The sequence below is a fragment of the Lissotriton helveticus genome, chromosome 3_1, assembly GCF_964261635.1.
Source record: "Lissotriton helveticus chromosome 3_1, aLisHel1.1, whole genome shotgun sequence".
NCBI classification, from domain to species: Eukaryota; Metazoa; Chordata; class Amphibia; order Caudata; family Salamandridae; genus Lissotriton; species Lissotriton helveticus.
The window spans coordinates 2049709714-2049733999 of record NC_136061.1 but is presented as its reverse complement, the minus strand read 5'-3'; the positions used below and the strand labels follow the sequence as shown (position 1 = coordinate 2049733999).

Below are 24286 nucleotides of genomic sequence, written 5' to 3'. Positions count from 1 at the left end.
CTAACCGTTGTTGTGCTTTTCATTTTATATACTATACCATATGAAAATTCAACGGAACCTAAATAATATCAGAAGGTGGGTGAAGATTGGATGTACAGAAAATGGCACAGCACACTTTGGAGACAGTCTCTCTTTGTTTGCCCTAATCCCCTTTGCCCCCTGTGTAGACATTGCATTGAGAATGAGTTAATTCCTTTGCATGTGATTGCAACAGATTCTTATCTTTAAATCTCTCTAAGAATCCTCGGTCGACTGGATCTTTATTACCCACTGAAAAGTGTGAAGAGGAGAACCCAATCCATTCACAATCAAACAATATAAACTAACTAATTGTGACTCGGAAAAAGACCACTGACTATGTCTTCAAATGTAGGGGTTTATTACAAAGCCAAAAACAATTGAACATACAAGCACCTCATGACGAGGTTAAAGAAATACATGGGCACTAATACAAAGTTCATCCTATGCACCAGTCTGAACCGGTGTAGCATAAAAAGAATGAGCAACTCTAAAAATACTAAACAGGCACTGCTCCAACATCTAAATCAGTCTTCATTAGTGGCTGCAAAAGAAATCCAATAAATCTGTCCCAACACTATCACTAAAGTGGCATCCCTGCTTAGCATTTCCCAGGCATGATCAAGAAAATGTTCAGCTTGTGAAGACTTCCTAAGAAGTAGACTCACGTGTAAGGGTCAGTAGCCAAAGCTAAGTCTTCCGTCTAAGTATCAATCCCTTCTTCTACCACCCTAACGGCTCTCTGCTAGCTCATCCCTCGGGGCACTGTCCCTAATACAAAATGCACACTTAATAGAACACGCCCCTGGAGCACCACCTCTGGCCAGGCACCTCTCGTAGGTAACTTTCCAACAAAACCTGTACTCAGTCCAGCAACGGTTGGTCTGTCCTTGGGTCTCAGGTTCCTTCAGCGCGCTGCACATTATCATCATTCCAGTATACTTTGTGGCAGGTCTCCTCCATACCTAACTCCTAAAACAAAGGGTGTCAGTCTAACTAATGAGATCGATGTCCTTGCACCTGCAACAGAAGCATGGAAACAGAACAACCTTGCGCGCACATGAACTTTGCTGACTGCCTTCATATGAGAGCTTTACCAGGGATATACACTTCAGGCCTACAAAATTCAGCTAACACAAGAAATACAAATAGGCCTTCCATAGCAAAACGTGAACATTCATCTAGGCCTTTACACACCATGAATTACACATGTTAATAAATGTTGCATCTGCAAGCTCTGAATTTCATCACATTAAAGCACAATTTATTGTTCCTACATGTGCTACTTTAATATTGTTCATGTTTACATCTAATACATCACATTATACACAAGCTACATCATTAATCAAATATAATGAACATTGAGAATTATATAATTCCATTTAAATATCGTTTTGCTTTCTCGACTGGCACAAACTAATTTTCTATCATTACACTTACACATTTTCGTTATTACCCCACATTTCGAATGATCATCTTTTAGTACAACGCAAGAATATATGTGGGTGCGGACTTTCCATGATTATGATGCACCCCTATAATATCCAGAATATCATGTCGCTCTATCACATGCTCGTATAGGTGGACTTTGAGGAATATTCATCTGCTCCTGTTAACTCTGGGACAAGGTTAGTAGCTGTGAGAAATCTCCTTATAAATAATTCAACTTTTACTCCTAAAACAAAAGAGAAGGTCAAGTGGGCAGTGGCGGCCACCACTAACATAGGGTGGTGGACTGAAGTGGGCATGGGGGACTCGTGGAAACCTGCCGAGATCAACGCCCTGCTCAAAAAACCCAAGGCAGACCCAAAGGACCTCAAGACCTTCCGGCCCATCTCCCTGCTCCCGTTCCCGTTGAAAGTCATTGAGAAGATTGTCAACAGAAACCTGACCAGCTTCCTTGAAGAGTACACCACCCTGGACACTTTCCTAATCCGGATTCAGCAGCAACCACAGCAAGGAACCGCCTTCATCGCTGCCACCGACAACATCAGGACTCTGCTAGACAATGGCAAAACCGCGGCCCTCATCCTCCTAGACCTCTCGGCCGCCTTTGACACCGTCTACCACCACACGCTACGTACATGCCTCCACAATGCAGGGATCTGCAACAAAGCCCTGGACTGGATAACCTCCTTCCTCACCGACAGAACCCAGCAAGTCTGCCTCCCACCATTCCAATCTGAAGCCATCAAGATCACCAGTGGCATACCCTAAGGATCATCACTCAGCCCAACCCTTTTCAACGTTACATGACACCGCTCTCCAACATCGTCCGATCACACGACCTCAACATCATCTCATACGCTGTTGACACCCATCTGCTCCTCTCCCTCACCAAAGACCCCACCACCGCCAAAAATAACTTCCGCGAAGGAATGAGGGCCGTCGCCGAATGGATGAAGAACAGTTGCCTGAAACTGAACTCAGACAAGACAGAGGTCCTCATCCTCGGCTCCACCCCCTCTGCCTGGAACAACTCCTGGTGCCGACCTCATTGGGAGCCGCGCCGACACTCACCGACCACTCATGCCACCTGGGGTTCATGCTGGACTCATCAGTGTCAATGACCCAGCAAGTCAACGCCGTCTCCACCTCCTGCTTCAGCACCCACCGCATGCTTTGAAAGATCTACAGATGGATCCTCACCAGAACCAGAAGAACGGTCACCCAGGACCTTGTCACCTGCAGGCTGGACTATGGCAACGCCCTCGACACGGGAACCTTGGCCAAACTCCAGAAAAAACTTCAACTCATCCTCCTACAACAGACCCAAGACCTGCTGACCTTCAGGAGACTTCTCAAAACCAGGCTGTTCAAGCAGTAGTAGCCCCCCCCCCCTTAGCACCTTGAGACCCTCGCGGGTGAGTAGAGCACTCTACAAATAATTGATTGATTGAATAATAATAATTAGTAAACCGTACCTGAAGCCGCTGGCCACCAGCTGCTTCTCGCATTGCGTTACACCTGCTGCCCCTGGGACAGAATCACATCCAATTCCAATGCTGCAGAGCATTGCAGGGATTGGCCTGAGGGGACAGGGAAGATGCTCCGCTCAGGTCATGGAGTCTGTGGGGTTTAAACCTAAGTGTGCATGTGTGTTATGGTCGGCCTGAGATGGCTGGCCACACCCATGTGCATTCTTAGGGAGTGCATAAGCACTCGTCCTCCCCATGTCCCGCCCCTCGCTGCACAAGCCGGGTCAGAGCCAGCAAACAAAGAATAAAACAATGCTCTAGCATTTTTTGTTTGCTGTCTCTGCGCCAGGCAATGGGAATGACAATACCCCTGCATTGCTAAGGAACCGCCATTTCAAGTGGGCCAAAATTACATGGAAAACCACTTGGCATTCAAGTCTGATGAAAGTGTATTTTCTGGACTTGTGGATCTACTTTTATCATAAATTCTGTAGACAGGGAGAAAGGATCTCCAAATATGGTGGTGCACCAGGGGAGATAAGACCAGGGTATCCAATGATCTTGAGGAGTCGAGGGCCACCAACTAAGCAATAAAACACCACTCCCCAAACATTCAAACAATGTAGCACAACATGTCTACCAAGGTGGGCAATATATATTACAATCTGAAAATATAACTAGAGTGGAGTAATATCGAAATTAATCCTTTACAGGTGATAGTGGAATATTTTTTGCCCTTTGTCTAATGCACACCTAGGATATCTGTGATATGCCAGGCTGAAGATGTAGTGCTTAGTAGAGATAGTGTGTGTGGTCACTTGAGTCACACTAAGCAGTGGACAGTTGCTTTCAAATCTTGTGGATATCCATCATCATACAAGATGTGTCCAATAAATTGCTCGTCTAAATATGACTACTGTTCACCCTTCCAATACTAGTGTTGCAATCCGAAAGGCGATAAAAACATAGACAGTGAAGCTACAGTGACAGCGGAAAATTTAATGGGCCATACAATAATGCATATGAGCCTAGTCTGCAATTTCTCACATAGTGTAATGAGTGATACAGTACCTACTATCTGTCCAGTAATGCTTTATCTGCAAAATGAGGCAATATGAAGTCCTGAATAGTGGTTAAGTATCATTTTTGATCAATTAAAATGTCTGCATTACTTACTCACAGGATAATCCGAGTTCAGAATAGTTTGCAGAATTTTTTTTAATGCAAATCTGTGCTGATCATTCTTCTTTGAAAAGTGAAGTGGGATGGGACATGGTAGTAGCTCCTAGCCTGATATTGCTGGGAGTCACTCATGCTGGGTCTCTGACTGGTGACACAAAGGCTTGTCAAGTATATTTCAGATTTTTTTATGATTTAAAATCTGCTACTCATTTTGATGAAATTGCATGAGAACAGGAACAAAGCAGCAACTCCAATCTGTCTAGCTTTCCTACTAGACCAGAACCAAAGAAGATTCCACCTAGATACTCAGCACTGTTATATGTTTCTTCTCATAGTAAATCATAGTGAATCACGAGAACATGATCATTGCACAATAAAATATTTGAGAGAAGAGCAATAGAATAGTGTCTTTAGGTTTCACTACTGCAAATATAGTTGGAACATGACACCTATAAGGTAAGTAGCAACAAGTCTTTAGTCCTATATACTAGCAGAGGTGTGAAGAAAGGGCATCCTGTCCAGAAAGGTGCATACATTTGTTCTTGGGTATAATATCTAGGCAGGTGGTAAATGTTCTGGCTTGGTTTAAAAAAAAAATGCAATTTAATCAAAGAGAGTTAACTAATGCTAGATAAGAGAAAATGGGGCATATTATGAAGACAGGCGATAAAATTATTGCCGTTTTAGTGGCAGAAAACTGTCGCTAAAACGGCGATAATAGGCTTGATAATATGCTCAATGGAATTCCAATTGAAGCCCATGTTAAATGTCCTTCACATTTAACATGGGCTTCAATTGGAATTCCATTGAGCATATTATTAAGCCCATTATCACCGTTTTAGCTGCAGTTTTCAGCAGCTAAAACTGCGATAATCTTATCGCCTGTCTTGATAATATGCCCCTATGTTTTTTTTCTGAGTTAGTTCATCAGAACTTTCTTGAATTAACCTGGATCCTTTGAGAAACTTTTCAGATGCTGCAGAGACAGCTGATAATATGATGAAAATGTTGAGCGGCAACAACATCTTATCAGGAATTGAATGGGGTGCGCCCAAAGGCATCAATCAGTTTCTAATTTGACCAACAATATAGTGAAAAAGATCTTATGAATGTTTCAAATACTTTCTCCCTAGTCGATCCTACTTCAAAAACTTTAGAACAAAGGGCCATATTATCAAGAAAGGGCGATACATAATCGCCGCTTTTATCGGCAGGAAACTGCCGATAAAGCGGCAATAATGGGCTTATTAATATGCCCTTGTGAATTCCCATAGAAGCCCAGGTTAACACCAGAACCTGTGCTTCTATGGGAATTCACAACGGCATATTATCAAGCCCATTATCGCCGCTTTATCGGCAGTTTCCTGCCGATAAAAGCGGCGATAATGTATCGCCCTTTCTTGATAATATGACCCAAAGAGATTTGTAAGAAGTGATAGAAGACAAGATGAGCCAGATTTACTAAGTTCTCACACAGGGAAGTGCAGCAGCCTTAAATGCTGCACTGCATGAGAAGGAGACAGTAGAACACAAATTGTATTTAAATATGGCACTTTCCTCCCCTCTACCTAGCGTCTAGCATGTATTTTGTATTGGAAGTGTACAATTCCAGTATAAAATACCATGCATTGGCTGACTTCATTTTTTTATGACCTTAAATGTGTGCTGTAAAGTGCAGCACACATACAATGTTGGAAAAGGCAGGAGAAATGAAAGCATTTCTCCTTCCTTGCACCTACTTTAAAAGGGCCCTGTTTTCTGACACTAAACCCTGTCTAGTTTGTATTTAGTAAATTGAGTTTAACATCAGAAACCTTAGGTGATTGCATGGGAATGCCCATGCACCACCCAAGGTATGCCCCTTGGCTCTAAGTAATGCAAAGCAGTGCTTTGTGCTGCTCCACGTTACTCTCTCATTGTTTCCGGCGCTAAACAGAAAGCAAATTGAAAAAAAATATTTTGTGCCGAATTGCATCACATTTGTGATGCAAACACGGGAAAAAATCTTAGTAAATCTCCCTAATATCTGCTGTGGTTAAGTACGGTTCAATGAACTTGACCCCTTCATGCCTTGTGCTTTAGTTACTTCATAAAAGCATGCAAGCACCTGAAGTGTATTATAAGGAGGAGCAAGAAGGAGACGCTTATTTTTCAGGGGCCACGATTTCTGCCATACAATCTCACATAAACACACAACTGTAAACCATCAAAACAAAACGAAGAGTTAAGTTGCGGAAAGTCTTTTTTATAAATCGTGTCTCTTTCCTTATGATTAAGTGATAGACATGCCCACAAGTCTGTTTCCCTGAATGTATCAAAATGCAACCATAGAATTAGAAAATGTGAAAGTGTCTCAACAACCATTTTGAAGGGGATAAGAGCCTTCATTTGTACCATAAAGTGGCTTTAAATAACAATAAAGGGACTCAAAAGGTTTTAAAATAGGGGGCCTTTTTTAAGAGACCCCTTGCACTATCGGAACTCCACTTTTCGTGAGGTACTGGGGCGCAAGATCCTGCTCCATATTTATGAGGCAGTATTACGCCACTTTTTTTGGCTTAATGCTGCCTCCCGTGTTGAGAAAACTGCCGCTCGAGTACAAATCTACTTGAGCTGTAGAAAACGACCGATTGCACTGTGCAAGATGCGGTTTGCACTGATTGCACAGTGCGGACAAGCATCCGGCACTATGCAATCAGTGCGAAGAGTATTTTTCACAGTGCACTATGCAGTTTGCGTGCCTACGCATAGCTCGCGTAGTGCGAAGTGCACTTTGTGTAGCTACACGTAGCGCTACTACACAAACTACACCCAGGGTTATTAAATATGATCCCCTTTAACACAGTTTTCTGCATTACAGGGGCATGCAATGGGTGTTGCTGGGGGCATTCCCTGCAACATCCATGGCATTTTGACACTGCCCCAGATTTAGGATAAATCCAAATCTGAGGCAGCGCCAAAAAAGTACGCCTCCCTAGGAGAGGCGTAAGGGAGGCACAATGAGGAGTGATATAATTATTCTCCATGTTTCTCCTTTTTCTATGTGTGATGCATTCTGCAGCAAACATGAAAAAATGAAAAAGCCTCTTGTGATCATCCCCTCAACGCAGTTACCCTTGCACCATGGTGTAAATGTGCCTGCGTTGGCGCATGGCAGCCCATTGTGCGACAGCGCAGGGGAAAAGGAGAGGAATGCGCCATATCTCATAGATATGGTGCATTACTGCCCTTTTCTTTTACCGTAGGGCAGCGCAGCAGGCAGGCCTGTGGCGCTGCCCTACGGTAAAAACTCATAAATGAGGCTCGCAGTCTGTTATTTTCTCATTTATTGATTGCTTTAGAAACATTGTCACATTCCAGATACTAAAGGACGGATAAGGAAATGTGTTTTATACAATTATTTTTTTGCAAAACAAAGATGAATTTCCTTTCACTGCTGAACCTAGAGTTTGAAAAGATCACTTTTGTTTCACAGTAAAACGGCAAAACAATATGTGCTGCTTAGTAACATATTAATCCACTGAGGTAGCAAAATAGATTTTTCCTTGTTTTTAGCCGGTAAAGCAGCAGCCTTGGTAAGTAAAAGGTTTTTCTCTTTCCTATTGCGATTTTCTGCTGACATAGCTTGCAGAGAAAACAGGAAATGCTGCTGGTTTTCAAAATAGGACAATTTACATCTATAAAAATGCTTTCCATCCCAATTAACCATTTCAGCAAATAAGTGCACAGATTTCACGAGTTTCAAAACAATTAGATTTGTATATCACTAGTTGGCAAGAAATACAGCTGCAATATAAGTCCCATTACAATGGCTACCATCCTAAGTACAACAGGCTTAATTTATGTGTCTAGGCTGGAAGGCCAATCAGCAGGCCTTCATTCTGCGCTGCCCTACGGCAAAATGAAGGGGCAGGAATGCAACGTATCAATGAGATACTGTGTATTCTTGTCCTTTTCCCCAGCACTGGTGCACAATACGCTGGCATGCGCCAATGCAGGCACCTTTGCACCATGGTGCAAGGTTGCCTACGTTGAGCGGATGATTGTTTTTGTGCAGGAAGGGTAACCTTCCTGCACAAAAACAATCATAAGAGGCTTTTTCCTTTATCTATGTGTGCTGCAGGAAGCGATTTCTCCTTGTTGTGCCTCCCTTATGCCTCCCCTGGGGAGACGTACGTTTTTGGCGCTGTCTCAGAATTAAAATTTCTTGTAAATCTGGGGCAGTGTCAAAATGCCATGGATGTTGCAGGGAACGACGCCAGCAACACCCTATAACGCAGAAAACTGCATTAAAGGGGGTAATATGTAAGAGGCAGTATTAAGCCAAAAAAAAAGTGGCTTAGTGCTGCCTTGTAAATGAGGCCCAACAGTCTTTGGTATTCAACGTCAGATGAGTGACAGCCACCCACCACTGAAACAATAACCCTATGCTAAATTGCGACAAGGCCAAAAGTCTAATTAAATAATACATTTAAATCAATTTATCCTCACATCCTGATTTATTAAATAAATGTGTTAATCTGTTTAGAGTTTCTAATGATATGTAAATGATATATGCAATATAAACACTTTTTTCTTTGGTCATGTCAAGGGTTGACACATTGTGACAGAGTTTCCCAATTTTTGTTAACTTGCCTGGCAAGTCTCATTCGTCCAGATGCCATCACCATCTGGGATTGTTTCATTCAATGACAGATACAGGTGTTTAAAGATTTTTTTTATTCTTTTTATCTGGTAAGTTTACTTACATTGGTGGCATGTTGTACTTAATCACTAATCCCCCAGTCGACTTCAGTCACAGCGCTCTGAACAGAATAGGACACGTTACAACACAAACTTTTACAATGCTTACCTTTACAACGCATTTTTTACATTGCAACATCCATTACAATGCATGATTTTACAATGCATGCCATCACAATGAATTTTTAGAAACTACACATACAACGCATTCCATTACAATGCACACCATTACAACGCATACCATTACAACGCATAATACTTTTAGGGCAACAGTAGTAAGTGTTGTATAGTGTAGGGGTAAACATTACTATTCCCACTCCAGTGAGTGTAGTAGGGTAAGTGTTGGATAGTGTAGGGGTAAAAATTACTATTTCCCATTACTTACCTTATAATGCGTTGTAATGGCATGAGTTGTAGTTGCATGCGCTGTAATGGCATGCGTTGTAGTGACATGCGTTGTAATGGCTGCATTTTAATGGCATGCAATGTAAAGGATGTTGTGTTGTAATGACTGCATTGTAAAGGTAGTGCGTTGTAATGACTGTGTTGTAATGGTTGTTTCCCCTCTGGACATGACAGAGACTTTTCAAACCAGTGTGGCTCTTGAACACATACTCATTGGACAACTTGAAAACTGGGCTCATTTATAGCCCTAAAACTTACTGAAATTACATTTGAAGTACTGTCATGTAAGAAACAGGGTTATTAGTTGCAAAGAATGTCCTTTCAAAGTAATAAATCTATAACTGTCTCTTTACTTGAAACCAAATTCCCTATTGTAGCATTTGACACTCTGAAGTCAGCGAAGCAGGACTTTCCAAGGCCTACTCAAAGGAGGTGGTGTAAACTAGTAACCCTAACTCACTGATATGCAACTTTAACACTACATTGTCATCATGCCAGTGGTTTTTCTCATACAAAGGAAACATATACATTTATTACACACAGTTTACTAAATGTTATACTTTTATTACAAAGTAATTTAATCAGGTAGATGGACATACCTTTGGTGATACCCTCAGAATAGTTTACCTCCCAGCAAGCCCTGAACTGATATTCACAATCCCTTCGTCTATTCTAGATACAATGTCACAATATATGGAGGGTGCCTGTATCAATAAGGCAGGCCTACTTGCTTTGCCAGAGTGTCACCACATTAATGAAGGCACAGAGTATGCTATAATCCACCATTGGAACACCTCTGAACTCAATGGGGACAGTATCAATATTCCATTTTATTCATGCTAAAATGAAACTTTGCATTGTCAATCTCAGTTGGCACTATATTGAAAAGCATTTGTCCCATCAATTCTCCAAAATCTTACTTCTACTTTCTACTGTCACTTCAGCTTTAGAGCCAACCCATCAACAGGGGTCAATACTCTCCCAAGACTACGTGCAAAAGAACAATCTATTGGAATGTTTTGGAAACAATGAGAACCATTCCCAGAATTCAAACCCCTTAGGAAACGTACGACAAGTTTTGGGGAAATCATTCCTGCAGGGCTGCTGCATTCTGTGCAGCCTGCACAATATTTTCTAAATGGGGGTGCTCCTGGTCTTCCTGGGACTCCAATGCACCAGATATGCAAATGTAGGATCCCAACAGGGGCTTATGATGCTACCTTTTAGTTGGGGACCATGCAGAGTCTCAAGACCTCAGGGGTCCTTCAGGCTACCATACCACTTTCAGAAAGCTGGCACTGGAGCTCTCTTTGTTCTTGTCCCACCTGTGTTGGACATGGGTCGGAATGAATCAAGGATGCACCCACCTCCCTTGAGACACAAGCAAAGAGGTAGAAAATAACTCCCTTTATTTCTTCTGTCCCCTCTGGCCCCGCGGGCAGGAGGGTCCAAAAGGTCTCAGACTTGTATCAGGCCTAAGTGGATGGATCCCTGGGGTAAAGGTTGTAAGGTGAAGGGGGCAACACATATGTCCCCACCGCACCCAAATTGACTATTTGAAGATGCACCAGCCTTTCCCTGGGTGTTCTTGAAGTTTATATTAAATTGCCATGCATTTAGTTCTCTGCCAAGTCACATCAGGCGATCAAGATTTGCTTTCAATTTTCTATACCACATAGTGGATGATTTGCTCGATGTTGGGCTGATTCTGTCACTGGTAGTAGTCCTTCGCCATTAGGAGCATTTGCCTCACATTTTTTTTAACTCTAAACCTACCTTTTCCAGGGAGCCTGGATTTTTGCTCCCATGTCAGACCTGCCCTCTGCTTGGGCTCCTCATGCTCTTTCTTTCTTTTGAGAGAGTCATCCATGGCCCCTCCACAGCCAGAAAGCGGAACACCCTCCCTTCCACTCTCCCCAGGTCCCATAAAGCTGCTGCCTAGTTGAATGACACCTGTGTTCCAACAGTGTCAAGGGCCAGTCCACAGACATCCCAGAAGAACAGTACAAGGTCCCCCAGCAAGTGCATTCCCCCAGCTGTACCTCAGAGGATATGAGGGGCCAGCGCTACTGGCTTTGGAGAAACCAGTCCTCGTCCTGAGGACCTGCTAGAGTTAAAGTCCTTCCGTCCATACTTGCAGTGGCATCTGGTGGCTCCTCCTTTCAGCTGGGCAGTCTTCCTGCGTTTTTACTCCCAGGTTCAGTGTCTTCTCAAGAGTCTCTCCCTTGTGCAGGAGTCTTTAAGTGATGGTAGAAAGTTCTAGATGCCAGGAATTCTTGGCCATTTCTAGGATGGCACATCATCACTCCACACTAGCTCCTGCCCTCCTGTACAGTATTCTGGACATTTTCAGATAGCATCTTCAAGTACCAGGCAATCACAAATCCACACGAATAGTGCCCATTCTGGGATTTGAATGTCGACTGGAATCAGTAATTAGCTTATGTCCTCCTCTAAACTCCAGGCTCCTCATGAGTTCCTCTGAATGGAAGCACAAATACTAGTAAATGCATTAGCACTATGTTTCTGACTATGAAGATTTATTTTTAGTTTCCTTATCTGTACTAAATCTAAGTCGCAACATGGACATCATCAATACTGACATATATTGTTTATTTTTCAGAACCATCAAAAACTCAGGACTTAGAAGTATACAACCACGAGCATTTGCAAAGAATCCTCACCTGCATTCCATGTAAGTAGATTTGTCTTAACAATGTCACTAAATATTTGCTAATTCTGGAAATAAACACTTCATATGAAAATAATTTCATATCTAGGAAAAGTTATTTGCAAAAGTCATGAAAATGTATTTGCAAAACAGAGCTTTTAGGTGCATCCACGGTGTGAAAAGGTCCAACTAATATATTCCAAATACTAGAAACACAGGCCAAGATTCACTGTTGTTCACACTTGGGAGCACCATGTGAAAAACTGCAGCACTGTGCTGCACGAAGGACAGAAAATAGCATGCCACCAAATTTAGTAAGTCATCTGCCAATGATGTCATCAGCAGTGCTCACTCTAATTTTGGCTTTTTGCCATCATGCACATCATGGGGCTGTGGCGCAAAGGCGATTGCACTATCTACAGTAAGATTTGTACTGGACATACACCCTGTAGTGAAATTTCCCCAGAACATTTTCCTCCTGCTACTGCCAAACTGTGGAACATCTTGCCCACCTATATATCTGAAGTAGGCTCCATCACCACATTTAAAAAAGCATCTGAAAACTTGGCTCTTCTCATTATAGAATCCTGCATTTTCAGCCTTGCTGCCCCGATTGACTGCGATTGTCTCGTTCTAGCGCTTTGACACCTGTGGGTTTAGTGGGCTCTGAAATGTGTTTCATTTCATTTCAACGGATTCCATTTAATAGGTCACACATTTAAGAATTGTGGTTTAGGGTAAACCACGTTACGTTATGTGTAGGAGCATCAGGAGTTGTCCAGTTTGACCCCTTGCTTGTGCCTGCATTGCTTAAACTTCTGGATTGTGGGCGAATCTAGATCAGTCTATTTTATTAAACCTCAATTTCCACCAAAACAGACGTTTTATGCTGGCCTGTCCCTGACATCCGGCCTTTTGCATTAAGAATCAAAAGATGCACAAAGGTTGGGGCAGAGTACAAGGGTTATCTTTCAGCAAACAAATAATTTTTTTGCAACAGTTAATCGGTTGCTGCTGTTTGTGACATTTTGATTCTTTCAATCACATACCATCATGTAGTTCTGGCAAAATCCCTTAGTAACTCAGGCCCACAGCGTTTTGTTCCTGTAGAGGGGAACAACTAAGAAGTTAAAACAATTACTTTAAAAATTGTATGACCGTGTCAACTACTTCTACTCAAGGTGGCTCAACTACTGTCCTAAAATTGTAACCACATAAAAGTTGCTTTCAGCGATCGAGAAGACAGGCAATCCCTTGTGGTTGCTCTTGTTCTTTACAAATTCCATTCCATTAAATGGATTATGTTTTAAAATGCACCTACTTTGCAACGGTGACTAAAGTAGATATACTTGTTCTTAAAAACATTAGCAAATAAGAGGTTTAACAAAATGACTATGCAGTTGGACTCAGAAATGTTCAATTATTCCATATAAACGAATATTAAGTTTTCAAGTTGTTGCAAACTTTGGGTGAAAATGCATCAAGTATTCGGGGTGTTGTAGTATAAACTTAAAGGAAGATGGTAAACGTTTGTCACCAAAAGTACACCTTAGTTTGCTTATGAATTACTATACAATTTGTCAACGAACAGATTCCAGGGCAATTAATAACACATCAAAGAAAATTGTAATGATCTGTAAGTGCAAATAACTTGGGCAGTAATTATAAGACAGTCCAGCCACGTCCAACGGATTTGAAGGAAATTGAATGTTTTGGGGAATATGATGAATTAGTTCCATAAGGTTTCCAAACACGAGATCTATCTTAGAGTTATCACATTATGTGACTTGAAAGTGGCTATACAATGTAACCATTAGGCGGTCATGATCAGTAAAAGAGGTTATTTTTGTTGTATATAACACTGGCGAACCAATGTCTTCTTCAGGCCCCACCTCTTCAGTGATGCCGTCTTTTGGCAGTTCACTGACGGGGAAAGTGATGCAGGACTTCATCCTCAAAAATATCGCATTTTTTATGCTAAAGATTAGAGGAGGGAGTTTAAAAGCATTACATTCCATAAGTACTTTACTCAGTAAAACAAGCAAGAAACCTTAAGCGGATGAGTACTTCTCAAATTTAATATATTGGTTTGAGACCATGTATTGGTTTGAGAGGTTTGAGAAAGCTGAATAACTTGACTGCCTCCAATCATAGGTATTGGAGACAAAAATGACAAATCAAACATAAAATGTCCTTTACTGTTCACGTATGAAAAACTAAAGAGAGATAGCACTCAACATATTCACTTCTATGGTTGTACCTATAGAGAACAGCCTTCTTCCCTCCCTCCTATGTCTACACTTATTATGCCTGCTGACGTCCCCTTCCATGTTCAATAAGTTACCACAGACTTGCTAATACTTCAGATCACAAATAATTACATTTTGCACAGGGCAATCCTGATTTTAAACTCAGTGCTTAATTTGAGCTGGTGGTTTCCGCTGCTTAGCACTGGCCCTTATGTGTCAACATCGGCACTAGTTACAGTCTGCCACAAAGAGGTGCTGTCTGGCTAATGTAGAGATCACCACAGCAACAGTCAATTATTAAATCAATATACATGAAAAATTACTATTACCTGCCACCCAAGCTATTCTTACAGCGTTGGGGGCATTGAAAAGTCCAAATTGTCACTCTTGTAGCTGTGTGATGGCAAGTAACGGGTTGGTACTGTCATTGGTAGCTCTGGCAGGGGCAATGTGTGGCGGAAGCTGCAGCGGCTTCTTGACGAGAGCTTTGTCACTTATTTTTCAGCAAGTTAAGCACTGGTTAAACTGCAAATTTACAGCCACTTTTTAAATAGTTGACGAAGCAAACACATGAAGACAAATTAGTTTCATAGGGAGCTACTGAAAATTATTTTGCTCCATTCCATACTTGGCAATCTGTGAAATTTGAAAAAAATACATTTGTTCCATGTTTTGCGTAATGAAATGCATTTAGGCATAAACCTTGCTTCTGTATGAATGCTAAATATCCTGGGAGCTGGTGGACAAGTAATCACTGAAAAAGAATGCTTCTTATTCGCAAGTGGCACCAGAACTCCACAACCCAGGAGTTCAGATAAGTACTTTCTCTTCAATTTGGGAAGAAAAATTGTATGTCATAATTAGCCGATACCCAAATGTGTCTAGCAGAAGCTGAGTAATAAAGTGCAGAAGTCCTGGGTATTGGATTCTGAGCTGATATTCTAACTTTGGCGACAATAATAATAATAATAAATAAATCCATATTTGCAAAGCGCAAACTACTCACGCTCACAGGGCCATCATGGAATTTAAGGGGCATATTATCAAGACAGGCGATAAAATTGTTGCAGTTTTAGCGGCAGAAAACTACCACTAAAACGGTGATAATGGGCTTGATATTATGCTCTATGGAATTCCAATTGAAGACCATGTTAGATGTGAAGGACATCTAACATGGGCTTCAATTGGAATTCCATAGAGCATATTATCAAGCCCATTATCGCTGTTTTAGCGGCAGTTTTCCGCAGCTAAAACAGCAATAATTTTATCACCTGTCTTGATAATACGCCCCTAAGTGAGCTATTGCCCAGAGTCACATGGTGCTGAGCTGAGCTGCCACCGGAGCCAGGGATCAAACCGAGAACCCTGTGCTCCGAAATTAGCTGCCCTGGCCGCTGCACCACACCTCTCCTTTACATTGACATAAATTGATCTGCCAATATATGTCTTTAAATGAAATTGACAATGAATGAGAAAACACTAGAAAGCACTTGCACATGCTGGGCATTTGAAAGAATTATGATTGCACGCAGTCTAGCTAAGATTTTAAGTATCATTGAGCTACCTATATCATATAAAGTAAATGGTGAGATATCTCAACAAGACAATCCCTATAGTAATTTTCAATATATGTGTGGAAAGTGGGCTCAAAATCAAATTCTTGTTTAACTCGTTGACCATTTTTGATAATCAAACCACACTGAAAGCAGTGCTGTGCTCCAGACTATGGATTATGAAAGAAATGTAGCTCTAGAAGGTCAAAAGCATTATCCTGCACTTGGCCTTGGGCCTCACCAACCCCCCTGGCCAAATCAATAGAATTTGCATAGCACAACTTATCACCATGGGGTGTATCCAGGCACAGTGCCACAGGTCTCAGCTGAAGAGCCAGTTCTGGAGTTCCTTCCTGAAGTTGTTAAGCGAGGGAGAGGTGCGGAGGTAAGGAGGGAGGTTATTCCAGGTTTTGGTGATGAAGTGAGAGAAAGAGCAACCCAGGTGCAGGTGCGGCAGCTGCGTGGCATCTGTGTGTGGGTGAGGGTGAGGTGAGCAGAGTAAAGGTTTCTGGATGGTTGGTGGAAAATTTGGCAGTGCTTCATGTAGTCTGGTCCTAGGTTGTGGAGAGCCTAGTAGGCATGGGTCAGGAGTTTGAACTGGCATCTCTTCTAGATAGGAAGCCAGTGGAGTTCCTTCAGGTGATGGGTGATGTGTGGTCTCTTGGGCAGGTTGAGGATCAGTTGGGCTGCAGCGTTCTGGATTGTCTGGAGTCTTTACATCAGTTTGGTGGTTTTGCTGACATAGAGTGTATTGCCGTAGTCGAGCCGGCTAGCGATGAAGGCCTGTGTCGCTGTTTTCCTGGTGTTGATGGAGAGTCACCTGAAGATTTTTCAGGGCACATGGATCATGTGGATGCATGCAGAGGCAATGGCATTTACTTGACATTTCCTGGAGAGTTTGTTGTCTAGTACAATGCAGAAGTTACGGGCATGGTCTTTCGAACTCCAAACGCCATCAGGACTGGTCCCAGAGGGCAGTGTGTCTGTGGAATAACAGGACTTCCGTCTTGCCCATGTTCAGTTGGAGGCAGTTGTCTCTCATCCACGTCACTACGTTCTTCATGCAGTTGTGGATCCTGGTCTTGTTCTGCATGGGGTTCTCTGAGAGAGAGAGAGAGAGAGAGAGAGAGAGAAAGAGAGAGAGAGAGGGAGGACAAGATGGGTGTCATCGGCATAAGAGATGATGTTGATTTTGTGTAAACCCACGATGTCTGCGAGAAGTGTCATGTAGATGTTGAAAAGAATGGGGTTGAGGGATGTGCCTCGGGGTACGCTGCAGATGGTGTGTTTTGGGTGTGAGGTGAACGGGGGAGACAGAATCTCTGAGTCTGTCTTGTGAGGAAGAAAGCCATCCATCTGAGCGCATTTTCTGTGATTGCAGATCTATTTTGATAGAAAAAAGACCTTGAATTTTCTCACACACTGTCCTATCTTGTTTGGACATTGGTTGCTGTCAGAGATTCACCAAAACTTTATGGGAATACATTTCTCATGATGCATCTTTGACACAGAAAAGTGGGCAACAAAGAGAAATAAATGTGTGACCACATGCCTCTCAAGAGATGCACACACAATTTAACTCAACTATCGTCTGCTGTTTATATGGTGAACTATGCTACTCTGCTAAAAATCTTCAGAGAGTATATTAGGCTGAATGGAATAGTGTTTAGTGGGTTCTCATCATATTTAGAAAACTGATATCAATACATTAAATTGGCCAACTTTCTATCTGATCCTTTGAGTATCGTGCATGGGTTTGCCCTTGGTTCTATCCCCTCTCTTCCATTTTAACCTTTAACTGGAATCTCTAACCTTCAATATTATTTATTCTAACATCTACTAATTTTGTTATGCAGATGGCACCTACAAGTGCATCTGTGAATTTCTTTCCTTAAAGGTGCTAAACTTATTGCCAAAGTGCATGAGGATTACCACGTCTGAGTATCTATTCATCACCTTTAGTTTCATCCAATTGAAAAAAGTGCTTCACTTGTAATGGACCAAGATGTTGGCCCATTCCAGGTGTCGGTCCAAAGGAATACATTGGACCATGCCAAGTTGAAAGGACATTTAAAGCTGGATACCACCAGCAGTCTGGTTCACTGAAGACCAGGAACCTTAGCTCGCTATAGAGGTCAACATATTCCCAGGAATTTAGATGATCCCAGTGGTATACCTATTTTTATGTGCCTCAGCCTATTGTCTACGGCTTTCAAGTGTGGGGTACTCATTTTACAGATTTATAGACATCAGCCTCGGCTGTCATGCAGCTTGCAAGTCAACTATCTCAGGCATATCTCCACAGGGCAGACACCTCTTCCACTGTAGGCTTCAGGTGCATCCCCCTCAGAGTTAGACTTCTCTCAGATCTAAGCAATTGCTGCTGCAGGCTTCCCACTGTACTTGATCCTTCTCTTTCTTGTCAAACTATGCCCCATTCTTTCAGCATGCTGGTCCATCTTACTCCTCTGGCCTTGGGGTTAGGACCACTACTTCCTACTTACTTCCAATCTACTTCTAAGCACAGCACTCCAAATTATTGTCCAACAGACAATCCACATGAATGGCAGTGCTTCCTGCTAGTTCCCAAGGACCAGTGCCCACATCTAACTCAAAGGAAGATTACTGACATGATGGTAGCTCATATTAGGCCTGATCTATTCTGGTGAGAACACCTAAGAGTGACCTTGCTAGCACCTATGTTTGTCAGAAACTCCTCCTGCTCCACTTTGATAGATTCCAAGTACCTGTACTTTGTAGAATTAACGGACCTATTAGCCAGAATTCAACTTCCCCCTTACCAATGGAAACTCAGGTAACGCTGTCCAAGGCTCTTTCAGAACTCGGCCAATTTCCACACTAAGCCATACACGTACAAAGCCGGTGGAATGCACCTCTGCCAGAGGGGGCTTCTTAGAGTAAATACAATCCCAGTGGCAGTTGATGGCAAATCGAGTATATTATTGAGTAATAATATACTCAATAATATAAATATACACATAAACAAATTACTTACCTTACACTGCCGCTCGATGTTCTGCAGCAAGTACTCGCTATTGTGCAGCATGTCCACTGAGCTCAAAGCCCACAGCTAGCTCTGTCATCCAAACAAGACGCTGCTCCCATGCAGTGGAGCAGCATGAGTGAAGCATCTAGATTGGCTGGATCGGTATGGTTCTACACGCCAACAGTCACTGTAGGCCTGTGCTTGCTCTCCAACCCAGCTGCCCATGACAGCTGAGTTGGGGAGTTTTGAATTGTGCATGTCAATTTGACCGTAGTAAAGTAGCCGGACAAACTATCATGTGAACTTCAAACGTAAATGGCCACTTCTCACTGCTGCCAATCCTTGATCACAGTGGCACTCTGGCCCGCCTTGCCCTTGCACTCCGTTTACCTGCAGACAGAGAGCAAAAATAATTGTATTACCATTTTATTTTCCAAGCTTTATGAGCAGCAGAGTGGAGTGAGGAAACACTCCTCCACTCCCATGGAGGAACTGCTGCTGTATAATCCACACTTTTGTGCTGTGTCTGAGATAGCTATAGCACCAACTTGTCCCAGAAGGGCCCAGGGACATTTCCCCCTATGGTGTTCCTTCTGACCAGAAGTGGATTGGGACCCCCCAATTGTTGTTTGTTTTTTTGGGGCCCTTTAGATAACTAATTCCTTTTATCCCTGATCTCCTATGCCTTCTTTTTGGGACCCTAACCACTATTTGTATTCCTCCTATTCCTTCTATGACAGATTGATGTTCAGCCAGCCTCTTTGCCATGCTCCCTGGGACTAGTTAGTTTAGAACCTATCAGGTGCTGGCTGGCACAACTGTGTAAAACAGTGATTAAAAATATGATCTTGCAAACACATATTGTAAATCACATTATAGTAGCAAACTATTAGACCTGTCAGCCCTAGGGTGGCCTACCCTCGAACCTTTTGCCTTCTTCAATCCTATTTTGCTGAATTCAGCTTTTGTGGGCTTAGGACTCTGCACACTTTACCAATGCTGACCAGTGCTTAAGTGCCTATGTGCACTCCCTAAAACATGGTAACATTGGATTATGCATCATTGCATATTTAATGTGTCCCTCGTAAAGTGGTATACCATATATCCAGGGCCCATAAATTAAATAATACTGGTAGGCCTGCAGCACTTCTTGTACAAACCACTTCAATAGCCCCTTAAAACATGTCTCATGCATGCCATTGCAGCCTGTGTGCAGTTTTAAACTGCTAATTCCACATGGAAAAATAAACCCAGATCTACAATTCCCTTTTTAATACATATAGGTAACCCCTAATTTAGACCCTAAACATCTCCTAGGGCAGGCTATATTTAATTTAAAAAGTTGGACATGTACTTTTAAGTTGTATATGTCCTACCTCTCCCACGGGATAACATTGGCTTACCTTGTTGCATTCAATAAGTGATAGCTTTATTTTAGGAGAAGGTAGAAATATAATGTTTGGTGTGTAGAGAATTGCAGTTTAAAACCCTCTTTAATGGCAAGTCACTATTCAGAAAATTCCACTTTTGCAAAGTTGGTATCTTTTTGTCCTAACCATTTGGTGCCTGCAACGTGTTTTCTGGATCGCATGACTAGGAATAGTTGGTAATGGCCTTTGTGTATTCCTCCCAGACAGTCAAACAAAAGCTTGCTAGGTGTTGACAATTAAGTGCTGGTGTTTGAGCACCGGAAACCACTGACTCAAATAAAGCACAGGCTTGTCACCCTAACCAACTCAGTCCTGCTGTAATAAGCCTAAGCTTTCCTACAAAGCAAGTAGAACCAGGGCCGGACTGGCCGCAGCGGGCACCGGGCATTTCCCGGTGGGCCGCCAGGGTGGGGGCTAGTTTTGGGCCCCCGGGGTCCTTTTTTGTTAGAGGGCCGTTTTTGCAGCAAAGCTGCAATATCGGACCCTGTAACAAAATCGTCCAAAATCGGCCCTGGCAAATAGCTCGTCCGCAAATCCAATCCCCTGGGCGGCCGGCCGAGCACTTTGCCAGGGCCAGTTTTTGTTTCCAGTCCGGCCCTGAGTAGAACTCTTTTTGATGAAGCACAACACTTCTGCCCAATCACGTATCCTACTCAAGCAAATCAAAATGTGGGGGCCAGAAAAACCCTCTGTATTGCATCCTAAAGGTTTTTTGTCCTTGGTCTGGTGACAACTGTTCTGTCAAGCCATGCCTAAAACTCTATAAAGAGGAATGGAAACAATGCAATTAACTATTGTTTGGATTCAGCAATACTTAAAAATTGTGGGCTTGTGAACTCTGCCCATAAGAAATAACTTTCTCAAAGATTTAGTCAGCTTTATACAAAAACGTTCACGATTCATAGAGGGTGTTTCAGAGGGACACATTTACATGTGGCCCTATTATGATAAAATGAATGAGAGATTTTCTCCTTGCTAGTACATGGCATTTCCCTACACGTAAACCGCTTTTGCTGATCATGAACCCCAACAACTAACTCTGGGCCCCAACAACTAACTATGGGCTGGGAGGAGCTTTTGAATAACTATCAGAAAAACATTACATTCATGGAAAACCTTCTATAGTTCTTTTATTCCAGAATAGCTTCGTTATGCCCTGTGAGATGCATCACTTGGCTCTGTAACCTTGTTGAAGAGCATCATCAAACGTATTGAATAATACTGTCCCCGATATTTATGCGACACAGAAGGACTGTTCCTGTCGCTATAGAGGTGACTCTAATGAAGAGCAAATTCTTTTTTGACTTTGCATCTTCCAATGTAAGCAGTAACTGGTAAAAAGATTAGAACAGGAGGGGGATACCGCGGCGCTCTAATTAGGTAAACCCTATTTACAACTGAAGGTTTGAGCTCCAGTGAAAGGATCTCGTTTTTAAATAAATCTTAATGTGAGCTTGGATTCACATTTGAAAATCCTACTCTGCTCATAAAAGAATGCTAGGTTGTTGGTCACTGGTGAAATTGTATTCATCTGGCAAATAGGGCGTACCTAAATAAATAATGAATTCACATATGTTACGTGATGCCATGTGAAATTCATTAAGAAGATTAGGATAAGTATTTGCAGATTTCTTTAAGTTGCCTTTCGAATACACATGTGCATAAACTCATTATGGATTATATGAAACACTTTATTATGGTTAAACAAATCTGTAACTAATTTCCTTTGAAAGTAAGAGCACATCTTCAATCCGAAAAGATGGCTAAGTGAGGTGCACATTTGCCGCTGGCGAATGCAGTTGTTTGAATATCACAAGTTTAAACCCCAGAAAGGCAGTTTTTTTTAACGAAATAGTTGTATTGTATTTCTTATAGATAACAGCAAACAGGAGTAAACTCGCACCCACTAAAATACAAACATAAGAGCAGAGGAGATGCATTTATTATCACAATAACAGATACTTGTAATACCTGTAATACTCTTGTAATGGGGATTGTAATGCAGAATTATTAATAAACTCTGCTGCTCTTCCATTACGGTATACAACGTTTACAACGCAATTTTTACAACGCACTACCATTACAACAAAACTTTTACAACGCAACATCCATTACAACGCATACATTTACAACGCAGTCATTACAACGCATGACACTACAACGCACACCACTACAACGCATACCATTACAACGCAGTCATTACAACGCATACTATTACAACGCAAAACACACCATCCAACACTTACCCTACTGTTGCACCCCCTGGAGTTAGAATAGTAATTTTAACCCCTACACTATCCAAAACTTTCCCTACTGTTGCATCCCCTGGAGTTAGAATAGTAATTTTAACCCCTACACTATCCAACACTTACCTTATATGCAATGTAATGTAATGTGTTGTAATGGTATGCGTTGTAAATGTAGTATGCGTTGTAGTGGAATGCGTTGTAAATGTATTTTTTAAGAATTCGTTGTAATGGTATGCGTTCTAATGGTGTGCGTTGTAATGGATTTTGCGGTGTAAAAAATGTGTTGTAAAGGTATGCGTTGTAAAAGTGTGCATACCTTCCATTACTCTTCGAATGCGGAATTAATCTGCACTGTTTTTTTTTTAAACCGGACTGGAAGGGGAGCATAGCAGTGCATATTCACTTGGTGTCCTCACATACTCTGCAGGAATTATGCAAAGTATGTAAGGGTGCTGAAGGGTATGCACCTCGGCTCCGTAACACACTCTCTAGTCTAGTGCATACTCCTCAGAGCCCTTACATACTTGGAAGTGAATACTGCAGAGTGTGTAAGGGCACTATGAGGTATGTACAGCAGTGCCAAATACAAATGCACTTACAATGCATACACATCGGTGCCCTTACATACTCTGCAGTAATCGCTGGAGAGTATGAATGGGCGCAAAGAGGTATGCACTGAAAATGCATTTGGTATTTGGCAGTGCTATTTCTTGGCTCAAAATACATCCTGGCATACATTTTTGGATGTGAGGGTGCATTCTGTGCTAAAGAAATAGCGCCAAATGCCCACTATGCCCCGTCGTGGAATTCCGTGGAATTTAGTGAAATTTAATTTAATTCTGCAAATCAAATCCTGCCAATTTCTCCTACCCCTACAATTAAGGAAATAGAGTGGCTAAATACTAAATAACACTGGTTACATTTTATTCTGAGAAACACTCAAAATATATCCTAAATCAACAGGAAAGTTCTTAACTATGAATTATTTCCTGTAATTCACAGTACTGAATTCAGTAGCTTTCTTAAACAAAAAGAAAGTTAACTGGATGCTTATGGCTACCTTTTTAATTCTTTCACTGCTGCTTAAAAACACTTACAAAATGACAGTGCTGCTCTGAGAGCATTAATCAGCACACCTGGCAAACTCTTCCTTTAGGCCCATCCCTAATGCAAACACCTACCAATGAATCCTTCCCAGTGTGCGAAAGTGAACACTGTAAAAATTGCACTTTACAACCTTTTCTTAAGTGTCTTGTTAAACCTTGAGGCAAGAATACAGTTAAAAATTGCCTGCATGACGCACAAAGCCCTCCATTTCAGTGCCCCCATCTATCTGGCTCAAAAACTGGAACTGTCTGGTGGCTTCAGAACACCACGAAGTGCAAGTACAATGCTCCTAAAACCACAGATTTTCCACAAAAAGAGATCGAGTAACAGAGCCTTTTCAGGTATTGCCCCAAATATTTGGAACTCTCTTCCTCCAGAAATCCAAACAATATCCGCCACCTCTTCCTTCAAAAAGGAAGTGAAAAAAATCCTAATGCTCAAGTTCCTGCCCTAATATGCCTTGGCTACTAGACTTCATTATTGCCCTCTATTCGGTCATCTTGACTGACTTTTGACATGGTTATATACTACTAGACTTCATTATTACCCTCGATTCTATAAGATTTTACATATTGCTGCCACGCGCTGCTTGCGTACAGATAGACCGTGAATTTTAGAACTTTGCTGGTGATGCTGCTATGTTGTATTGGCACTGACTGAAATTGCGTATTTGCACGATTATAATTACTTTTAACTGTGCTTTTATGTAAAATATAATTAAAAGTGTTTTTAATTTGTTTCCAGGGCACATTGT

General features: G+C 41.9%; 1 protein-coding gene across 4 annotated transcripts in view; it reads left to right on the top strand.

The window, feature by feature from the left end:
* The window catches only part of NTRK3 (neurotrophic receptor tyrosine kinase 3), a 1749208-nt gene that overhangs the window by 486104 nt on the left and 1238818 nt on the right, over positions 1-24286 (top strand). For all 4 annotated transcript variants that reach the window (XM_078683168.1, XM_078683167.1, XM_078683169.1 and 1 more), the window contains exon 3: positions 11890-11961. In XM_078683168.1, the coding sequence (XP_078539294.1) occupies positions 11890-11961 (72 nt within the window). The remainder of the gene's footprint in view (positions 1-11889; positions 11962-24286) is intronic.